At 36.7% G+C, this 23,398-nt stretch overlaps 2 protein-coding genes across 11 annotated transcripts in view; one reads left to right on the forward strand and one right to left on the reverse strand.

The window, feature by feature from the left end:
- Nucleotides 1–23,398, forward strand: part of GIGYF2 (GRB10 interacting GYF protein 2) — a 127,491-nt gene that overhangs the window by 44,120 nt on the left and 59,973 nt on the right. For all 9 annotated transcript variants that reach the window (XM_070368487.1, XM_070368490.1, XM_070368492.1 and 6 more), the window contains 3 exons: nt 5,499–5,610; nt 9,771–9,882; nt 10,922–10,962. In XM_070368487.1, coding sequence (XP_070224588.1) covers nt 5,499–5,610; nt 9,771–9,882; nt 10,922–10,962 — 265 coding nt within the window. The remainder of the gene's footprint in view (nt 1–5,498; nt 5,611–9,770; nt 9,883–10,921; nt 10,963–23,398) is intronic.
- KCNJ13 (potassium inwardly rectifying channel subfamily J member 13) lies at nt 14,731–17,188 on the reverse strand. 2 transcript variants are annotated; one of them, XM_005895011.3, is made up of 2 exons: nt 16,557–17,188; nt 14,731–15,353 (listed from the first exon to the last, which is right to left on the reverse strand). In XM_005895011.3, the coding sequence occupies exons 1-2, from the start codon at nt 17,014–17,016 to the stop codon at nt 14,731–14,733; spliced, it is 1,083 nt and encodes a 360-aa protein (XP_005895073.1). In that variant the 5' UTR covers nt 17,017–17,188. The 2 variants fall into 2 exon arrangements, with proteins under 2 accessions (XP_005895073.1, XP_005895075.1); XM_005895013.2 differs by having other exon boundaries at nt 15,178–15,353; nt 16,793–17,188.

The raw sequence follows: 23,398 nt of genomic DNA on the forward strand, positions 1-23,398 counted from the left end.
AATTGCATTGGTTTTAAAAATTGCACTGTATTTTTTAATACAGAAGCCTATTTTATATAGCTCATTATACCAGTTTCAGTCTTTTGTGATTAGTTTTCCAATTGTTTATGAATATTTTTAATAATTATTTTTTATTTTTCATTAAATGACTGCCTAGATTTTCTTAGAGACGACATGGGTTAGAAAAGCTTTTTAGTAAGTAGGCAGAAGGACTTGGTACTAGTTACTAATGTGATATGCTTTAAGGGCTACACAGATTACTTGATTGAGCAATCAAAAATTATTCAATAAATGCTGCTGAAAACAGTTGGTTTTTTAAAAAGGAATAAAGTTAGATATGCAGTACACCTTCACATGAAAATTAGTTCTAGAATCACTAAAGAAGTAACTCTTCATTTTGTTTTTATAATGGAAAAGTTTATCTTAAGGTGTTAAGATTTGAATGCTGTGATTACCAGGGCTTAATGTAAAGATTGGATTCCCTGGTGACTGAGACAGTAAAGAATCCGCTCACAATGTGGAGACCTGGAGTTTGATCCTTGGGTGGAGAACATCCACTAGTGAAAGAAATGGCAACCCATTCAAGTAATCTTGCCTGGAGAATTCCATGGACAGAGGAGCCTGGCGTACTGCAGCCCATGGGGTCGCAAAGAGTTGCACATGACTGAGCGATTAAGTACAGCACAACACAAAAATGCAAAATTTAGGAATTCTTGACACTTGCTAGCCTTTCTTTTTATAATATATGTTGGAATAGGACAGTACTTAGAGCTGGCAAAAGATTCATTAAGCAAAAGATTCATTAATATTTTGAAATTAACACTTTGGATGGTTACCTGTTCAGGAATTGTTTAGACCTTCCTAGGCTAGAGTTTTGCATATTGATTCACCCTGTTACTCCTATCCAGGAGGTAAATAATTCTAATAACCTAAAATAGCTTCTTGCTATATATCTTGTTTCCTAATGTTACCTGAAGAGGGTATTTTATCTTTAAAAGCATGTTAATTGAGTGTACGCATTTCCTGCCTACACCCTCCCCACCACATATACTCTTAAACATGTACACACATATATGAATGCATGCATGTGTAAAATATAATTACGTAAAAGGTTTTCTTTGAACAAAATTAATGCTTGAATAAGATCTTCTAGTTGCTCTTTGATTGGACATTTCCCTGTATGTCCTTATCGAGTTTGAAAAGCATTCAGTTCAGTTGTTCAGCCATGTCCGACTCTTTTTGACCCCACGGACTGCAGCACGCCAGGCCTCCCTGTCCATCACCAACTCCCAGAGTTTACCCAAACTCATATCCTTTGAGTTGGTGATGCCGTTCAACCATCTCATCCTCCATCATCCCCTTCTCTTTCTGCCTTCAATCTTTCCCAATGTAAAGGTCTTTTCCAATAAGTTAGTTCTTCTCATCAGGTGGCCAGAGTATTGGAGTTTCAACATCAGTCTTTCCAATGAACACTCAAGACTGATCTCCTTTAGGATGGACTGGTTGGATATCTCTGCAGTCCAAGGGATTCTCAAGAGTCTTCTCCAACACCGCAGTTCAAAAGCATCAATTCTTCGGCACTCAGCTTTCTTTGTAGTCCAACTCTCACATCCATACATGACCACTGGAAAAACCATAGCCTTGACTAGACACACCTTTGTTGCCAAAGTAATGTTTCTGCTTTTTAATATGCTGTCTAGGTTGGTCATAACTTTCCTTCCAAGGAGCAAGTGTCTTTTAATTTCATGGCTGCAATCACCATCTGCAGTGATTTTGGAGCCCCCCAAAATAAAGTCTGACACTGTTTCCCCATCTGTTTGCCATGAAGTGATGGGACCGGATGCCATGATCTTAGTTTTCTTTATGTTGAGCTTTAAGCCAACTTTTTCACTCTCCTCTTTCACTTTCATCAAGAGGCTCTTTAGTTCTTCACTTTCTGCCATAAGGGTGGTGTCATCTGCATATCTCAGATTATTGATATTTCTCCCGGCAATTTTGATTCCAGCTTGTGCTTCTTCCAGCCCAGCGTTTCTCAGAATGTACTCTGCATATAAGTTAAATAAGCAGGGTGACAATATACAGCCTTGACGTACTCCTTTTCCTGTTGGAACCAGTCCGTTTTTCCATATCCAGTTCTAACTGTTGCTTCCTGACCTGCATATAGGTTTCTCAAGAGGCAGGTCAGGTGGTCTGGTATCCCATCTCTTTGGGAATTTTCCAACAGTCAGAGGCTTTGGCATAGTCAATAAAGCTCTATATATTACACTTGTAATTTAAGTAACTGCTACCAGATTGGTGTATTGTATTTATTTTACATGAAAGAAAGTCACTTCATGTATACATTTTTAATTAGACGATACATGTGTATACATGCAAAATTCACAAAGCACATACAGTGAAAAACAAGTCTATGAGTGACCTAGGCTTTTTTTCCCTCAGGATTAACTGTTATTTTCATTGTCTTATATTCCCTTTCTAGGGTATTTAATACAACTGCAGCTACTTTGGTGTGTGTTCTTTAAAACACACACACACACAGCTGCTGTTTAGTGCAACTGCAGCTACTTTTGTATCTGTTCTTTAAAACATACGTGCGCACGCCTGCTATGCATACAGTTCTGCACTGTTTTTACCTAAGCATCTATTTGGGAGATAATGACAGATATTTATTTAACTTTTAAGATGTGTCACTGTTCTAACTACTTGTTGCTTAATGTGTTAAGTGCTTACAACAGCCCACGAAGTAGATTCCTTTTCACATTATATGCATGAGGAAAATGAGGCACAGAGTTGAGTAAAGGAGCCACAGTTCACTCTCAGGCAGTTTAGCCTCTCCATGCACTTCACTCCAGCTATGCCTATTAGGCTGACTGTATGAAATTGTGGTTTTCTGGATCAGAAATGATTGAATATTAGCAGTTTTATATGATGGTGGTGGTGTAGTTGCTAAGTCATGTCCGACTCTTGGAACCCCATAAACTGTAGCCTGGCAGGCTCCTCTGTCCATGGGATTTCCCAGGCAAGAATACTAGAGTGAGTTGCCATTTCCTCCTCCAGGGGATCTTCCTAACTTGCTTTCACCCAAGTCTCCTCTGTTGAATGCAATCTCCTGCACTGTAGGTGGATTCTTTACTGAGTGAGCCACCTGGGAAGCCAATTTGTATGGTTAACCCTAATAAGTAAGAGTTGCCTCATATTTTTAAAAAATTGTGTAGAATTCCCTGTGTAGATAGCCATGATTTTTAGATCAGCTCCTTTTGATTGATACTTAGCCAGTTGCCATTTTTGCTTTCACAAACAGTACTACAGTTAAAAATCTTTGTTTGTTATTTTTCACATGTGTAAGAAGAGAAATTGTATAAAAAGCTGTGGACATTGAAATATACTTTGACAAATGTATCTGTTAAGTATATATATTGCCTTCCAGAGATTATACCAACTTTCACTTTCAGCTGCAGTGTGTTAGGATGTGTGAAAGAAAGCATATGAGAGTTTCCCTGAACTCTGTAGATGGGTGCGTTTGGGTTTCATACATGTAATCCTTTGGTTATGAGGTATTCAACAGTGTCAGATTCTGGCATGTACTGTATATTTAACACTGACTTCTATTTTTCCAGTATTAGAATACATGAATCTAGATTTGGGGATTTCACAGTCTTGCTTAATTGTGATCCCAGAAGAATTATTCAGTAACACTGCTGTTTACTGTGTGCCCCGAGATAAATTAATGCATTTGTTTCAACTAGCTTTTCTTAAAAATAATTTTTATTAAAATACAGTTTGAAATAAGTATTGATTAAGTTTGGTATCTACCTCTAGTTTTCCATTATTAATTACATCTTGGTCTTCAGTTTTGAAGTTACTTGATTGTATTATTATATGCCTATAAAAGTCAAAGGAATAAAATAAGTTTCTAAAGTTTACCTGAACAAATTCTATTGAATACTGTTCTGATAAAGACAAGTAGTGACAGGTAATGAGGAGAAAATCACCCATATATTAAAATAAGAAATTTAGTAAAGAAAGTAGAAGTTTTTCAAACCAAAATTACATGTTGATTTCTTTAAAATAGGAATATCATATTTCATTTGATTTTTGAATCCAAACACAGTGGAAACAGTTTGGACTTAAAAGAAGTAGTTGAATTGCAGAATTTTATTTCCCTGAAATTTAGTTAGCTGCTACCGAATTTGTGTACTTTAGCCTCATGTGTTGTCTCTGTCCAGAGGTCCCTTGCTGCAGCCATGCTGAAGCTGTGTTTTCCACACTGTGCCATACCACTGCATTTTTGCACAGATGTCTTTTAGGTTCTGTGCTGTGCTTAGTTGCTCAGTCGTGTCCAACTCTTTGCATATAGTCCATGGAATTCTCCAGGCCAGAATACTGGAGTGGGTAGCCTTTCCCTTCAGGGCATCTTCCCGACCCAGGGATCAAACTCAGGCTTCCTGCGTTGCAGGCGGATTCTTTATCACCTGAGCCACAAGGGAAGCTCAAGAATACTGGAGTGGGTAGCCTATCCCTTCTCTAGTGGATCGTCCCATCCCAGGAATCAAACTGGGGTCTCCTGCATTGCAGGTGGATTCTTTACCAGCTGAGCTATCAAAGAAGCCCAAGTGTATAGAAAGTATTCAGGTAAAGATGTATTCCAACAGTTTTTGAGTTTAAAACTGTCTCATTAAATTGTTTCACATGCCTAGGATTTTAATATTTCATAGATCATTTTCCAGTATTTTTATAATTGCTTCCTGCTTTACCTTTTCCTAAGCCCTGTGTGTTCCATTTATCCAGAAATAGTGACTAAACTTATTTTTGAATCCCAGACCTCCTGTCTTCCTGTATCCCCTCTTCATGTTTGAAGGATGCTTACCCACTACTGTTCTTGTCATATTTGACCCTTTTCCACATTGACTGTGGGTGCAAATAAAGGCTAGTGACCAAGTGATTGGGGTTTTGTTTATTCTTCTCAAGCATTCTCTTCCCCTACCCACTTCTTACTTTGCCTTTCCCCATTCATCCCTGATAGCTGTTATTCTATTAAACACTAGTTGGAGTTGCTAATTCATATAGATGAGCAGAATGAGGCAAAATGATCAATATTTTTTTCTTTATCCTGTTACTGTTGATTCAGACCTTTTGTGACTCCTGCTCATTTTCACCTTTCAGTAGTTAAAGGACCCTTTCAAACCAGATCTCTCTTACTGTGTATTCTCTGTTTGTTATGATGATGCGTACGTATCTTGCCTCCTCGTGGGTACGTACAGAACCTAAAATGGTTTAAGCGTTGGTTGTTCATGTTTGTTAATCTGAAATGTTAGTTTAAAATCTCCAGCTACAACCAGATTTTGGAATATCTTCGTGTGCCGTGTGCCATGTGGTGATCATTTCCCAGTGCTGGTAGTCATTAGATGCCAGTTTATAGACGCTGGGAGATGGTGAGGAGCGACATGCAGTTTTATCTGTTTCATCCGTTTTTTTTCTTTCTTTTCTTTTTTTGGCAGAGAAACTTTTCCATGTCCGTAAATAGTGCTGCTGTCCTGCGATTGACAGGACGAGGAGGAGGAGGAACGGTGGTGGGTGCTCCTAGAGGTCGAAGTTCTTCACGAGGGCGAGGTGAGCTTTCATGTGAAAAAGTAATAACCAAACGGTGGAGACAGAGGAGAGGGAAATAAATCACTGTAAAAATATTTTGATACTTGATTTTCCAAAACTGCCCTTTGACACTAACTGCATAATAAATGTCCTGAACATTCGTTTTCGGAACCATTTCTCAGTGTATCTACTCCACAACCCCTGGTTTGGAGTAGAAGAGGGTGATTTGAGCCTAGGGACTTGAGTGAATGATTTTAGATGGTCCTAATTCTCTTTGGCAAATATTCGTGATCCATACTCCTCACCCCCAGGGGACCTTATGCTGTGAGAGCCAAAGCTCCCTGAATTGCCTTGGCTGCTCGGTGGCACCCAGGTCCCTGCAGGCCTCTGTGACTGGGGTCTCCATATAAGGCCATGTGCCTGGAGTGTCCCCAGCCAGAGAGAGGCTTTTGTAAAAGCCGTCTCCTCAGTATGAGACCTTTTTAGGGTGCAGAAGAAAGAAAAAATTATGCAACAATCCTTTATATAATCTGTAGTTTTATATTTTGTAGATTTGTCTTTTCTTAGAAGAATAATTGATATTACTTGTTCTTTGATATCTTCTCCCTACTTGGAGTTTGTTGATCTTCTGCTACTTAAGGGCATTCTTAATATTTGTGATATAAATATTTATTTGAGCTTTTACTTCTAAGTTGGCTAAATCATAGCAGAAGTCTCAACATACCTTGCAGTTTTAAAAGGTGCTTTTGGAAGAACTGGATGTCTGGAAGCCATTGCCTCCACACGTTGCACCATCCAGGGTGGCGTGATCATGAATGTGGCGTATCTAAATTCTTTTTTCTTAAAGTTAAGCTTTATGAATAGAGTGATTTATACCCACTCTTTATAGAGACTGTATTAAATTGTGCATTCCTGTGAAGGGGTTTCATTCAGAATGTGGGAAGGCAACTGTTCTGAATAATGAAGAGGTTAACTGAAACTCTACTTGTAGATCAAGTGCTGTTGCTAGGATGTCCATGTGTTTTCCTTCTGAATTTGTCAGTCTCTAGAATGGTGGTTTTTAACCTGGGGAGTTGTTAGAATCATCTATAAAACTCAACAGGAAATAATATCTGCAGCAGAATATACTGGGTGGTGAGATTTAAGCTGTGTGTTTCAGAAGGTCCACAGGCCATTTAGATTCTCAAACGCAGTTAGGTTCCGTTGGTGCAGAAATCGTTGGTGCAGAGATCTGTGCTTCTTGGTGGTGTGCTGATGGTGTTTTGAGGGTGACTGTGGCGTGCTCCTTGGACGTTGTCTGGGTTTTTCTGCAATGGGCTCGCACTGAGAAGAGGTTGCCCTTGGGGAGCTTTTCCTCTAGTGCTTTTCAGGGCATGACGGTGAGAGGTCTTATTAATTAAGAAGTGTGGCCCACAGCAGCTGTTTTTTGTTCCTCAAGTGACCACCAATCTCTAAATAGGTGTTAAAAAAAATTCCAGGTCTAGAAACTGATGAAGCGTTGATTAATTTCTTCCTGCCTTCTGGTTTGAAGTGTATATTGTTATCACATAGGATAGAACTCTTACATTCAGAATTTAAATGGGACTTGTATGAAAGATAAATACTGTAATAAAAGCAGTGACTTAATTAACATTGATATGAATGGATGACATGAAGCTAGTTAAATGAATGAAGTGACTTAGTGAGAAATACTTCTGACACCATTGTCCCAACTGTGATTCTTATTGGTTTCATGAGACCTTTAATCTGTGGTTTTGTTTTCTTCAGTTACTGCTTAATTTTAACCTGTTAGTTAAATAAATAGTGATTAGTGTTTTTTTTTTTTTTTTTTGGCATGAGCAGACCTGACATCATATGATTGCCCTGGCAACTTGAGAGAAGTTTGTTGTGAAAATCAACTGACTTTCATACTTCAGAATATCATGAAGCAGTAACATTTAAATGAACAGGGAAACAACATGAATTTGTCTTCTTTTTATTTTATCTGGTGAAGATGTTTAAAAATAAAGCGTATCTATACAATTGTCAGCCACTGTCTTCCTCATTATTAAAGGAGGTATATTGTAATCCCCCCAAAGAAGAGGGTGAGATCTCAGAGATTAGGACAGTCATTTAAATTTAACTTTATGAAAGATTCTCCATGTTATATTTACTTGCTTCTCCTCATATGGGCACTACTTTTATAGATGATTATGGGCCTTGCACTTTGAAGAGTGTTCCTTACGTTTTACAAGCTGGAAAACTCTAGAATCACATTGTTTTTTTGTGCCCACTTATAAAGCTTTGGGCTCATAAGGAGGACCCGTGCCAATGCTAGTCATAACTGGCAGGGAATATTTTGTGGTTTGCTTATTTTTCTGGCAAATTTTGAACACTGTTTTTCATATTCACATGTTTCCAGAATAAAATACTTTTTCAGGGTGCTATGTGCTTAATCGTTTTCTTTAGAAAATTGTCCTCTAAAAGGACAGGGAACTTTTTTCTTTCTCCCTAAAAATACCTTTGTAAATATCACCACAGTGTTATTTAACAGTTTGTATTAGACTGTTTTAAGATAGATCTTAAATAATACATCTATATTTCCTAAGGATAGAGGTACAAAACTGTACATTAAATTGAAGTTAAGTTGATACAACTGGAAGGTAACTTTAGGATTATTATAGTTCAACTCTAGTCCTTACTTCCATTTTACAGATGAAGATATTGATACTTAGACTAAAGAAGATATCATTGTTCTATGATTACATACATAAAACTATGCATTATTCTTGTATTCCATCATAAGATCATATAGAAGTATAATTGTATTTTGAGTCAATATTTGATAAGTGATGCTAGAAAGTAAAAATACTGTATGGATATTTTAAACAGTTATTTAACTCAGTTGTATTTAGCTTTGGAATGCATTCATTCTTTTATTCAAGATTCATCATTTTTCCTTGGGTGTTTTTTTACTGTTGGAGAAGTGAGTTGGGGATAATGGCTAAGATTTTTTCTAGGTATAAATACATACCTAGGCACAATTTTTACCCCCTTCCCCCCAGTTTTCAACTTGTGTGTTGGATACAAATGGCGTACGTTAGTTGGGAAATCCTCACAGTACACAGAAAATATAAAGCTGAAAGTGCATATTGCCTTCTGCCCCCAGATGCAGCATTTGGGTTTATATCCTTCTTGATCCTAACTATGCAGTCATATCATTTATATACATTGTAATTTTTTTTTTTTTTTAATGTATTGCTCTTTGGCGTGCTTTAGTCATTCAGAATAGTCATACAGTCATTAAGTCATACAGAATAATGTAGATTCCTTTTAATAGTATCTTATCTTTTGTTGCTTCCTGGTATTCTACTGAACTGGTTTATCAAAATTTGCTTAGCCAGTCCTTTACTGATTTATGTTTCCGTTTTTCAAAAATTTGCAACAAAAATCTCCATATATATATATATATTTGCATATTTGTGCAAGTCTTTCTATTAGGATAAATTCTAATTAGAATGTTGAGTCAAATTTGATAAATGTAATCAGATTGCCTTCAGTAAAGGCCAGTGTACATTTGAGCCACTGGAGCCTCTGTAAATTCCTACATGTACACTTTCTTACCGGCTCTATGGTTTGAATTTAGTGCTGCCTGATAATTTTCTCCAGGATTTGCACAAATGGGAAAGAGTGCCTTTGGTTGGTGTGGAATATTCTTGAAGAAGTTAGTTCACAAAATTGATAGTTTAGTTGGCCCTATTAAATTATCCTTGCTCTGGAGTTAAAGAAAGTAACATTTATGCCTGGTTTTTGTACTTTGCTCTCTTCTCAAACTCCTCACATTTTCCATTTTTATTGAAAATAATCCAATAGAAGGTTTGATTTGTCATAATGGTTTACTGATCTTAGAATTTCACTATTTTCTGTTGAGCTTGATGTTGATACAGTTTTCTTGTTCAGGACTGGAACTGGTACTCTTACACAGTTTTTTTTTTTTTTAATATCCTCCTCTGGTCTGGCTACTTCACCGCTGTCATTACTGTTATTGGTCTCACTGGTAAAGATTCAGTGGGCCTTGCTAAATATTAAATGTAGATATCCTGCTTTGTATATAGACAGCACTTCAGAGATGAATGCTTGGTGTTCACCTTGTGCCAGATGTTGACATCTGACCATCATTTTCTCTGTATTGTTGTTTTCAGGCAGAGGCAGAGGCGAATGTGGTTTCTACCAAAGAAGCTTTGATGAAGTAGAGGGGGTGTTTGTCCGAGGAGGCGGCAGGGAAATGCACAGGTCACAGAGCTGGGAGGAAAGGTAACTGGAGGAGTCACATCTTGGGATAAAGATTCTTGGTGTAAAAGCATTTTTTCTCTGCTTTCTGCAGAGGAGAAGGCTCTCTGTACAGTTACAAAGTTTCACTTTCCAAAAAATGCTACTAATGAAATAAGAGTTATGTTAGACGTGTTTAAATGATCCTTATTTTCTAGAGAAATACATTAATATTTTTGTCCCTGCATGGATATTTAATAGTTAATTAAATGTGCTATTTGATTAGTATTCAGTGAGAAGCATTTTCATTTTATTGTTTGTTGCTGTTAATCAAAGCATCTTCTCTATATTGCTTGTGACTTTGTATGAAGTCTTTCAAGATGAGCAAAGGCAGTTGCACAGATAATATACAAAGATGTCCATGTGATAATATTTATAATATAGAACAGTGGGAAATAAGCCAAACAACTTAATTTTAATGTGGTTTCTTATAAAACGGCATATCCACACAGGTGTTAATTGGTCTCTAAGTCATGTCTGACTCTTTCCTGACCCGATGAACTGTAGCCCAACCAGGCTCTTTTGTCCATGGGAGTTCCCAGGCAAAAATACCAGAGTGGGTTGCCATTTTCTCCTCCAGGGGATCTTCCCAACCCAGGGATCAAACCGGAGTCTCCTGCATTGGCAGGTGGATTCTTCACCTCTGAGTCACCAAGGAAGCCTTGTCCATAAAAGCTAGGAAGAGTTTGAGAATATTTAATCATGTGTAAAAACACATTCTGAAAGCAGTATATAAAGCTCTGTACATCAGATACCTAAAGTAAAACATGAATTTAATTAAAAATGTACCTAATAAAAAAAGTTTCTGGGTCTATGGAAGCTAGCTTTTGGTAGGTGAGACACTGTATATTTTTGCTTTCATATTTGTGCTTTTCTGTGTTTTCCAAATGTTAGGCAAAAACGATATATTTGTTTTATAATTTGAAAAGGAAATGCTGTTAAAGATAGGAAAGTGGGTGTCATGGATGGGAAATCTTTGTATTACTCTCATGTTCTTTTTGAAACTTCATTTTACCTTTTCTAGGGGTGACAGACGTTTTGACAAACCAGGACGAAAAGATGTAGGTAAGACTTTCTGTTTTGAAGTATTTTTATATGGATTTCCATGGCATTAGTTCTTAACAAGGCTCACAAAGGATACCTTAATTAAAAATTGACTCAGTTACTTGCCTCTCTCCAGTAGATGGGGTTGTAACATTGCTTGCATTTAGAGTTCCATGGTTATTTGAGGGCTGTATTGCATGAAACCAAGGATAATAAATACAACCATTAGGATTTACTTGGTTTAACTTTTTAAGTCTGTGTGTTCTCTGCAAGACTTATTCTTTATTAAGGCTACCTTATGAACTGAAATTTCAAGTTAGGAAGCAGCCTATTTACTCCTTTTCCAGTGCCTCTCACAGCTGAGAAGAAATAGAGAAAATGCTAGAAGGTTTGCTTTTGTATCTGAGAGCAAAGGCTAAAACTGTGACAGTTTTTACTTTAGTCATTTATTCATCTGGTCTTTTTGATAAATGATGGTCTTTCTTAAAGGGCAATTTTCACATTAGATCTATAAAAATATTTTATAGTGGCTTTTATTGAATGCTTTTTAATACGATGTTCACTTTGGCTTATTAAACTATGCTAATGATTCTGAACTTTTATAACTAATCCACTTTTGTTGAAAATGTTGTAAATTAAAGAAAAAAGTTGCTCCTGCTATGTCTTACAGTCTGCCAGAATAGCAGTACTTGGCTAGTTTGTTGAGATACACTGACATACTGGTCAATTGTGAGATACCCTTTGACAGCAAATTAAGATAATTTAAATACTGAAAGTTCCAGAATGATTTGTTCTTTTTAAAATTAGAGACTGTTCTTATCATGTATTTGCTTCTTATATATGGAGAAATGGGTGGAATTAGAAACGTGGGTAAGAATTGTGCATGACCTTTGTGAATACCCACAGGAGAATGTAGAGGCAGAAAAAGCCCTGTACTACTCAAATTATAATTTCTGTTCATTAGGAATCATCTTACAGTAATGATTCTGTGAGGATGGAATTAAAAGATCATTAAAGTAAAATCTAGGTGGTACAGAAAGGTTCAACTCAGTGCATTTTGAAATTCTTTGAAGCAGGCATAGCAATTTTGGCTGTTAGGTTGCTGCTGGCAGTTGGTAATAAGGGCTTGTACTTATATAAGGTGCTTCCTTGGTGGCTCAGATAGTAAAGAATCCACCTGCAATGCAGGATACCCAAGTTTGATCCCTGGGTCGGGAATATCCCCTGTTGAAGGAAATGGCTTACCCACTCCACTATTCTTGCCTTGAGAATTCCATTGACGGAGCCTGGTGGGCTACAGTCCATGGGGTCAGAAGAGTAGGACGCAGCTGAGCGACTAACACAGCAACACCACACATATATAAAAGTGGGCTTTATGGTTTTTCGTATCTGCTTGTCTTTGGTTTATTGGGACTGTTAAGCTGTCTGTATTGGTTTCCACAAGCATTTTTAACATCATTCCATTGTGGTCTCCTGGATCATGTATCCGAGACATTGTGGTCTCCTGGATCATGTATCTGAGATTCTGTCACTAATTTCCCAGGTGGCCCAGGTAAGTGAGCAATAGAGCCAAGAGTTAGAGCTGCTGGTCCCACTTTCTAGTAAATTCTCCCTCTTTCAGTTTGCACTCCATTCACCTGAAAGGATAATGGGGCCTTTGTAGAAAACTTAATCCCCTTAACACAGAAGCTGTGATTCTTTGAAATGAAAGAATCATTTTCCCAGAAGCTTTCAATCTCCTAGACAAAAGTATTTGATTGCGTTTTTTAGCTGTCTGTTATTACATAGCATTAGTATACCAACAGAGTTTTTTGGGGGGATAGTGTGTATGTGTCTAGGGAAAGTCATATCTAATTTTCAGATGCAAAGTTTATGTATAAATAGTACAGTAGGAGATTACTTTGGCTTGAATGGAGAAGGTCCTGCATCTATATTGAGACTGAGAGCCCAGACAGGCCTGTCCACTTCTAGTTAGGCCACTTTGGGCATCCTCTGTGTGTGACCTGCATAAGTGATGTGAGGCTCTTAGGGGAAAACATACCATGTAAATCTTCAATGCTACTTTATTTTCACAGGTTAGGTGAATTTTGTTACTTTATTATAGAAATAAGAATTTCTGTTGTCTTATCTGTATTACAGCAGTCTTGAGTTGGAAAATAATCTGTTGTTCTAGCTAGTATTTAAGAATGCCTAAGGTTTTTAAACTGCAAAAGTTCTCAATAATTAAGTTTCTGTGTCCTTGATATACTTTGCTATTATCAGTCTTAGACCACTTCGGAGTTCTTTATTTTTTTCTCCTTTTGGTCAAAGAATAGGAAAATGTGACTTGCTGCTGTGCCCTGCTTTTCACAACTACTTGCCTTTACTGTCTAGAATTTATTTCAAGAAATGATTCCTGTGTGGGTCATCACCAGTGGGGAGGGTTCATCTTTCCCTTTGCCTGCGTAGGACTGGATAAGGGAGATTTCAGAAGAGCAGCAACAAATCTGTTTGAAATCTGATAGGGTGACATTTTTGGGTCTTGTTTTGGTTGGGGACAGTTTGATTTTTTTTTTAATGGAAATGACAAGTATACAAAGATAGTCTTAAGTTAAACCAGAGGTAAGGGAAAGGGTTCATCCTCGTACATGTAAAATTAAAATAGCAGAGAAAGCATAATTTTCATGGAGTATTAGATTTGGAAAGAAATAATAGAGTTCATCTAGTCCAACCTCCTACTGGTGAATAAACACTCATTTTGTGTTTATAGAAAAAACTATTTGAAGTTTGAAACAGGAATTTGGGTTTGAAAATGCTTCATTGCCTAATTATTTTTTGCTTTTTCTAGTGGAGGTTTTTTTCCCTGAGTTAAATTATATGCAAACCTTTATATCTACAAAAATATAAATATGTTTGCATCTATGAGGTTTTTATACCATTGAATGGATCCTAAGTAGAAAGGTAAAGTTTTTACTTTGGTCGGAAGTCATTCAGGTGAATAGTTGTAATTTTTAAATCACTATTTGATTAATGTGCACAATAGCTTTAAAGTAGATAAAATTTTGCATCTCTTTGCCTAATACCACCCTGCAGTTTCCATCAGGCTAGTGCTTATTTTACTTGCTCTGATCACTTTCTGCCACAAATATATGAATATGTGAGTGTGTTTGAGTGTCATGCCCAAATGATTTTACAGTTATGGTTAAATCTATTTTTTGCTGTTTTCTTGTGAATATTTGTTCTTAGCTGTTAAAAATTAAGGGGGTAATATTTACCCCAGTTTGGTTTTATAAAGAACCAAAGGAATGATCTTTGTTGTCTTGAAAAAAGTAGCAGTTTTGAAAGGATTTTCACTAAATATTATGAAATCATCATTCTACCTAGGGAGCTAGGTTTGAAACTAGACTGTTGCTCCAACTGGCAGATGAAAATGAAAAATTTATGACTGATTTACCTAGAGTTCAGCTGTGTGAAGTGTGTCCCTTTTACCTTCATTACTGGTATCATACCACATTCATACAAACTCACCAACAGCATTTCTGTTGTTATACATAATCTGTTACTTTCACATTCATTGATTTCAGCAGATAAGCACAGAGAGAAACTTTGTATAATGTTATATTTCCACAACATGTATTGTTAGCTCAGCCATTTTTTTAACAGGTGGAGGCTTGATCACCATGATGTAATCAGAAAGATGTAATCAGCATTGGAAAAAGAAAACATGAGATACGATGAAGGAAAAATAGCTGCATAACTGGCTGAGTGTATTTAATACATTAGAAAATAGGGTGCTAAAATAGATACTTCTTACTCTATCAGTCCTGTTTCAGAGATCTGAAAATTGTCAATGCTTTGTCCGTTGATGTGGATATCCAGGTCAGTCCTGTTTGGGCTCTTGGAGACCAGAGGAGTTTGAAATTCAGGAGTAGTCTTGTCAAAATTCTCCATCTTGATTTGATATTCACCTTTGGAGCCTCGGGCCAACAGAGATGCAAAACAGTGATGCAACATGATCTCGGAGGGCAGGTAGGATGTCCTCCTCTGGCACGTTTCTCCAGTGCCTTCCTGCATTGCTGAAAGGAACACAACTAATTCAAAGTGGGGAGGATTTTCATGCTGGAGCAGAGTAGCCAGAGGACTTGATGGTATAATAGAGTGGTAGTAGGTGAGTGGAAAGATAAAGAATGGACACTCCTCGGAACTGATGCCATCAAGGTGAAAGTCCACACTGGTCTGGTAGAGTTTGCCGTTCTCTCGTTCCTGATAGAGCACAGCTGAGACCCGAACATTTGTTAGAGGGCTAGGTCGAGTGTTGGCCACTTGGAAAATGAGATTAGGTTTGCCATCTATGTGAGCTACTACTGCTAAGTCAGTAAAGCGAATTGAGAAAGCTCGATTTTTTGGCCGGGCAATCTTCGCCACAAAGGCACCTAAATTAGAAACCATTGAATTTTTTTTTAGAACGAACACTAGAAATGTCGTTACCTTTTCTGAATGACAAGGATCTAGCAAATTGTTATACATTTCTTAGTGTCGTGCCTGCCAAATAATTTAGGAATTCAACTTACTGATAATTTCTCATTAGCCTGAAGCGTTTTTCAAAACAGTACATAAATTCTTATTTTAAAACTGGTTTCAAAATGGATAAGGAAAATTCATTTGTCATGTAGAAATGTAAAACTTTAAGTTTGTTACGAGGTCAGAGAGTGGTCATTGCCTATATTCCTACCCCTGCTTTTAAAAAAAAGGTAACAGAAAATAAATGCAATTTAGTTGCCACCAGATTACTTCAAGTTGAAATAGAGATTAGATTCATAAGTAGAATGATTTGGGGTAGGGAAGGGACAGTAGAATAAGTGGTCCATTGAAGAACTTTTAACTTTGAAATTTATACAAAGCCTTTTTTCTTTTAAAAAGGCTCTGGCTCTCAGGTGATTTGAGTGTATGCTTCAAGTGCATCCTCCTCCCCACCACCGCCCCCCCCCCCCCAACTCTAGATCAGGGTTTCTTAACTACTACTGTGCCTCAAATGTTGGCAGGCTGGTGAGGTCTATGGACCTCTTATCAAAATTATGCTTTAAATGCATTAAAGTAAAATACATAAAAAGGAAGCCAAATGTATATATATATTTTTTTCTTCTTGCTAAGGATGTGTATTCTTGTTCTTTATCATGCAGTACTGACTGTGGTACTCTGGGCTCACTAGTATTGAGTAAATGTTGAAAAGATGAATTCAGGAGAAAATTCTAGCCCAGTAAAGGTTAACAACAAAAAAAAATCAAATTCCTCTGTTAGGTAAAATGACTGTCATAATATGCATTGAACACATTTATTCACTTACTCAAGAAAATATTTAGCTCCTTTGAAAAATTCCTTTTAGTTTTTTTGTTCATATGTTTCTGGCTACTGTCATAATAATCCCTTTTTCTTAAAATTTAAATATAAATTTAAAATTTAAATATAGAGTCAAATTTTAAAAAAATTTGTCCTATTGTTTGACCCAAGACACTTTTCTAGTCTCAGGCATTACTTGTCAATAATGCAAATAAATTATTCTGGAATACGATTGCTTATAACTGACTATACCCATTCCAAAACATTCCTATGCTTTTTTAAAGAACAAAAACAATTACCTGTGATAAAAGCCTCTAGCATGAGGCCTAGGAGCATTTGTATGGCAAGGAGGGCGATTGCACTTGGACAGTCACCACTGGGGAACATGGTGCCATAACCAATTGTGAGCTGTGTCTCCAGGGAGAAGGAGAATGCTGCTGTGAAACTGGTGATGTACTTGACGCAGATAGTGTGGTTTTCAGGTGGGGCGTCATGATCTAGTCCCAGGTCACCATTCATCTCAGCTAGAACATACCAGAGCACTGCAAAGACAAGCCAGTGGATAACAAAAGAGGCGGAGAAAACCAGCATCATCCAGCGCCAGCGCATGTCCATTAGGATTCCCCAAGCGTCTCGAAGATACGCAAGGCCTGTTTGAGCGCCATCCATTTGAAGCGTGCTGTGACCATCCTTGGTAACCATCCTCTGGTGTCTCTGAGTCAGGAGAGGAGCAATAACTTTGCAGTGACTGCCATCCATCTCAGGCTGTAATGCTCTGAAATCGAGAGTGCATTAGTAAACCTTAAACTGTTTCATAGTTAATATTATTTAAATCTTGAGACTTAGTTTTGCAAATTTTTTTTTTAAATGCTTCCTCGACTACCAGGCAGGCTTTCCCAGTCTGATAGCTCTTTCTGTTTTCACATAAGGGAGCATTTACTCAGTCATTCGTTTGACAGCTAATCATGATTTGCCTTGAGTTATCTCTTACTGGTTCCTTCAAGGACTGTTAAAGTATTGTTTGGGATTTTAAAAAATTTCTGAGGGCTGGGGTTACCATTCGTATCTTTTTTGACACTTTTTTATTTTTCTTGCACAAGTCTAGGCTTCAAGTATGTATTGATTTGACTAAATGTTATGTGTAAATAGCTTTTCATAATTAATTACTAGCTTATAACTGAATAATGAAAAGGAATGTTAAGTATCTGTTCCTTTTTAAAATAGAAATCATTTAGAAGTGTAGTGTTTAGCTGACTGAAAATGTTTTGAAGCCAAACTTAGTGCTAGGGTAAAATTAAGCTTTTAGAGATCTGTAGTTCTACTGTATGCTTTATAATTAGCCTATTTAAAGTTTTGTAATTAGATTTTATTTGTTTTTGTTACTTTGTGGCCATTTTCATGGAGGCTTTCCTTCTGTGGCTGGTGGATTGCCACCCTTATGAATATTCTAGATTCTGACTAGATAGTAAATAATTTTCTCTCTACCCAAAATAAGAAACTCCAGGTAGAGATTCCAAGGTAATATTAATTTTGGAAATAAATGAACCCGTAGAAAAAGCTTCAAGTTCAATGAACTAAAATAATCATTAAGGCATCAAATGACAGTTTTTAAAACATATTAGTAAAACTAGCTTTTAGCTGTAGTCAGTTTTCAGCTGTGTTTTTGTTTTCTCTGTTTGTGGTGCATAGAAATCTAACATGTGCTTTCCATGTGACCATCCTTGCATACCACAGAGGTGCAGAGGACTTAGGCAGAGGCAGCCAGGAACAGAACGGGAGATGCGACTTAGCTTCCCTTGGGTGCTCCTTTCTTCTCTGCCTCAGTCCAGTACTTGGGGTTTGTATGTGACTCTCTTTTTTGAGGCTTCTTCCTTCAGAAGTAGATACCCTTGGAAGTGTTGTGTATCACCTTCCTCCCTTTTGAATAACAGCAATGTTTAAGAAGGTAACTGGAGGCGTGTGGAGCTAGGCAAGGCTGATTTAATATTTATTGCTGATATTAGAGACATTCTCTTATATTTTCTTTAGATTTGAGTTGCTGATGGAACACTGGGTTGACTGTTAAATTTATTTAGATTAGATGGTCATTTCAGTTTCATATTATAAATTTAAAAAATCTTAGGGCCTTAATGTCTTGTAATTTATTATCCTAACAAGTTGTCATTATCGTTTTATTTAGTGTTTATTTTTTTTCTTGGCACACTATTTAATGACTCATTTTATTAGATTTTTTTTGATGTTTTAGAAGACCTGATCTCCTCTCTTTTGTAAATTATAATAATAACAAAATATAAATATTTCATATTGCATTGTCTCTAATTCTTTGGAATCTCAGCAAGATAGACATCCATATCCCATTTTTCAGGTGAGATCACTGAGGGTCAAAATTTTCACAGGGCGTATGGATTATTTTCCAAGTTTGGCTAACTTTACAGTTGTTTTTTTTTTTTTTTTAAACTCCAAGAAGCTGCCTAATTTAGAGAGTTTGGCGAGATAAAAGTCTTCTCAAGATAATTGATACTGCATTCACAAGATAGTCTTTGACAGCCTAATTTTTAGCACCTTTAGTAGATGTTCTTCCTGTCCCCATAAATGTCTCAAGTATCCATTTTAAATCATTGTTAGCTTTATGCATGATTTTTACGTCAATAATGATTAATTGGGCTAGCTAATACACATTGTTGATTATGTGCCAGGAATCATACCAGACACTTCACATATATTGACTCATGTGAAGCCAATAGCTTCACAGAATAACAGAGTAACTTCTTGGGCTATTTGTCACTTTATTGGTATTAATATTGTTTCTTATGCATGCCTGCGTGCTTGGTCATATCTGACACTTGGTGATCTCATGGACTGTTGCCCGCCAGGCTCCTCTGTCAATGGGATTCTTTAGGCAAAAATACTGGAATGGGTTACCATTTCCTCCTCCAGGGGATCTTCCTGACCCAGGGATCGAACCAGTGTCTCTTACATCTCCTGCATTGGCAGGCAGGTTCTTTAGTACTGAGTCACCTGGGAAGCCCAATGTTTCTTAACTTTCATACCAATAAGTACCATTATTAATGACATTTTATAGGTAATGAAGCTGAGGCACAATACGTTTCCTAAGATCATAAAAGCAGTAAGTGGTAGTGAATTTCTGCTCAGTCCGTAGACCAGACCAGAGTCAGTGCTATATTGCCTCAAAAATAGACATTTTGACCTAGTTATTAGCCTTTGTGAATAACACAGTGTTCATTTGACTAGTTTGTCCAAGAACCCTACTGAGTATTCTTCAGAAATGCTTAGGCTAAGACCTGTGATTTATAGACAAGAAATATATTTTCAATTAAGAAAGACATCTTGCATAGTTTGAAGATTAGTAAAATCAGAATTATTACAGTCTAGTCTTGGGTTCTGCAGAACAGTAGAGTTAAAATGTTCAGAAGACAGTTGTTATAAAACATTGCCAAATTTGTAATTTACCAGATAAGAAAATAATTTTAAAAATTACTACTTTCATCGTAATTTTATGAAAGAAAAGACATTCTGACACTTGAAGGATATAGCAATAAAGGGTAATTGGCTGCCTGCACCAAGCTGATGAACCGCTATGTGGTTTTGCATTGTCCGTGTCTTTGACCTTTATTGTTTCTTGCTTTCTGCCTATTTTGGCAGATGCCCATTGTCGACCTGTACACTAGTGGTGTTCCACTTACGGAATCACTGATTGTTTATTGTGTCACAGTAATTTGTGAGGGGAAAGGTCCATGATTCTTCTTGATTTCAGCCTGCTTCATTAAGTTATAAAATTCATTACCTGAAGAGATAGCCTTTGTATACACACTATAGCTAATAAAATTAATTGTTCTAATTTGGGCCTTTTTTCAGGATTGTAACTTCTTCCTTACAAATTTTGTAGCACTCTTGTTCTAGGTTTTTTCAATTTTTTTTTCCTCTTGCAACTGAATAAATACAAGGAAAAGCCTGTGAACAGAAGGCTAATATCAAAACAGTGGCTCATTATCCTTTTTATATATAAAACCATCCTAGATCTTGTTCAGATGGTGTTGGAAAGTAGAGTAGTTGAGAGAAGTAAGATTTTGATCCCCACTTAACAGATTACCCTGAATAATTCCGTTCTTTGGACTTGTGTAGTCAGTGTGGTTTAGCATAACGAAGACAGAGTGGGAAATGTAGCTGACAGGGTTCTGGCTCTGTTAGTTACATAGCTGTGTCAGTTTGGGCAAGCCAGCCAATCCCCTTGGCCAGGTTTCCTTACGTTAAAGAGAGAAAGAAAAGAGGGAATTAAATAACATGCCCCTTTAAAGTCCTACATGTTTATAAACTTACTACCATTTCCCTCAACTCTTACAGGTTACTTGTATGATTGTTTTCTATATGATTTTACATCTACTCATATGACATTTAAAGCATTAAATTATTGTTGCCTAATACATGTAGATTTTCTTTCCATCAAATTTAAAAGTGTTTGATGGACAGACATTATGCTATTGTATTTCAAGGTAATTTTTATATCCCTACAGGCACACAAGTGCTTTTTGAATGTTTTCGTCTTAGTCTGTATTTATGTGATTCTTGTAAATTGGTCCCAGTAGAACATAGAATAGAAGCTCAGTATGGTTTCCTTGTATTTCTCTGTGTGGGCCAAAAAATATTTGCCCACATATAAATCATTTGATGGAAAAAAATTGTACTTTATAAAAATGATATTTTGGCTGCTTCATTGGTCATCAAAATAATGAACTCATTCTACTCATTAGGTTGTAGCACTCAAAATTATGTCTTTTATTGTCGTGTTGTAATGCAGTAGTGCAGCTCATATTAAACAGTTAGTTATAAGTAACTACAGTTGTTACGTGATTAAAGTATTACCATATATTTGCTCACTTCTGGTGGAAACACTTTCAAGACTGTAGAGAGAGTCCTAATCATCTCTCCTGCCCTCCCATAATTGGGACAAACAGTGTGAGTTCTAATTCTGTTATATAAGCTCAGAGGTTCTTTTATATTTTAATTTCTTATTTGTAAAAGTACATAATTTCAGCAGTAATTTCATGCTTAAAAAGAAATTAGGATACTCATTATTTTTCCTATGGGTTAAAAAGATAAAAACAAATTTTTTTTTTTGCCTTTTTTTTTTTTTTTTTAATGCTCATTTTTGGTTTCTTTAATCCTGTCCAGAAGAAAAAGATATGTTTGTTTTTTTTGAAAGCCACTGAATTTTTTCTAGGATTTCTCTTTTCTCATTTCTGTATTATAATGCAGAATTAGTACACATTTAGTAAAAGAAGAAAATTTTCAATAATGCTTTCAATAAGACTGTTACTCTGTTTCTAAAATTAAGGAAAAAGAATAAGGAATGTATAACCCTATAGGTAATGTCTTTGTTTTAAACTATTGGCAATATCTAGTTCTGCCCCTATTTGTCAGTCAGTTTTTTCCTCTTGTTTCCCTTAAGGAAAGAAATAGGATTGAGTATTATCGCAGGTACTCACCAGTTCTTTTGCTGGGTCAGCCTATGTACAGAGGCAGATCTTGAGGAAACTTTCAGTCTGTCTTTTTGATAAGGTAATTTTAATCTACAAGTCCAGTTTGTAGGTTCTCTTCTTGGACTGGGTTTACAGTTCACATTCCTCTGTTTATAGTGTCGTGGGGGCTGGTTTCAAGCTGAAGCTGATGTGATTGGTCACTTGGTCTGCAGGGGGGCCAATTAGCTCTGATCATGTGGAAAAGAATGCTGGTTTGTTAGGAGGTCTTTCTTTACTCAACACAACTCTGGAGAAAGCCTCCAGAACTGACTTGGAGAAGGGGTGCATTTTTTCCCTCTAATCAGGACCGGTCTTTAGTAAGTTTGCATAATCTTACTTAAGAGTTTATTTAAAAGTTCAAAGGGATAAAATTCCCTGCAAGATTTCCTTTCAGCCGTCTTTCCTTATATAGCATGTTGAAGTGTGAGATGTTTCCTTTACTAATCTTTTTTTCCTCCGTTTCTTTGGGGAACATTTCCTTGGATAAGGACTTTAAGGTATAAGTTAACGAATTGATTTTATTAGTATTCTTTTCATATCCCATCTCATCAGAATGACTAACGTTAATTCTGGAACTAGTAATAGGTTAATTCCGTTACCTGAAATCTTTTGTGGGGGGTGGTAAGGAGGCAGACTTTTTTATTTTTTTATGGCTGTGTACAGAGAGCTTGAATAAGAATACATTTAATTGTTGGTTCCTTGCATTTATCTTTAAAAACACACTGGTGTAAAAGAACTGAAAAAGTTTCTTAAGTCATGCTTCAGTGATCATTGAAGCATGACTTAAGAGAAAGTATGATGACATGCAATAAATACAGCGTTCACTGTACAGAAAATTAAACTTAATGTCTAAATATAATTTTAGCTGGGAAATGTCTATGATCCAGCATTCAGCAACCTCCAAATGAGCTGTGGGATGGCTTTGTATAATGCCTTACTGAGCAACACTTTTCTCCACCTCCATTAGCTGCTCATTTTAAAACTTTGATTGAATGTCACGTGTAAGGGGATCTGAGGTACAAAGGCTGCAATTGTTCAAAGTGAAGTCATGGATAGCCTGCTGGGGAAATTATTAATGTAGACCAATATAATGCTACTTAGAAGGTGAAATCCGCCTTTGTAGATTCCTCCTCCTTTCCCCACCACAATTAAAAAAATATATTAATTCCGTCTTTGTTTTATTAATGCCAAGCATTTCAGCACAAGTTCAGACACAGCACTGGAAACTTTGACCTTCAGAACTAGAGAAGGTAAAAGCATCAAGCAGAGACTTGTGATGTGATGCGCCTTCTCTGTATGTTCTGGTAGGAATTACGCTTCGTATCGATTGCCAGGTAATGGCTTGTGGTTGCAGAGGGAAACCAGAGCTAATACAGTGCGATTCTGCCTTTCATAAAGAGGTATTGAAAGTGCATCTGCCATGTGTCTTGAACAGATGGTATAATAAGCAAAATAATAAAGATTTTACCAAAATTAGAAGCCTCTTTCTGTAATATATTGAGACAAATGATTTACAAGATGATTGTCAAGAAAGAAACATCTCAAATAAGTGTTCTGGTTTCTGCATTTTGCACTTTGAAAGTTGGCTGTGGTCTGTAAACAGT

The sequence above is a fragment of the Bos mutus genome, chromosome 3, assembly GCF_027580195.1.
Source record: "Bos mutus isolate GX-2022 chromosome 3, NWIPB_WYAK_1.1, whole genome shotgun sequence".
In the NCBI taxonomy this organism is placed as follows: Eukaryota; Metazoa; Chordata; class Mammalia; order Artiodactyla; family Bovidae; genus Bos; species Bos mutus.

Excerpts from the sequence above, each read along its gene's own strand:
- KCNJ13 (XM_005895011.3), bottom strand. The coding sequence starts at position 17,016 with ATGGATGGCAGTCACTGCAAAGTTATTGCTCCTCTCCTGACTCAGAGA. Across the intron at positions 15,354-16,556 it reads GCTAGAGGCTTTTATCACAG|GTGCCTTTGTGGCGAAGATT; the intron begins GTAATTGTTTTT and ends TTTCTAATTTAG.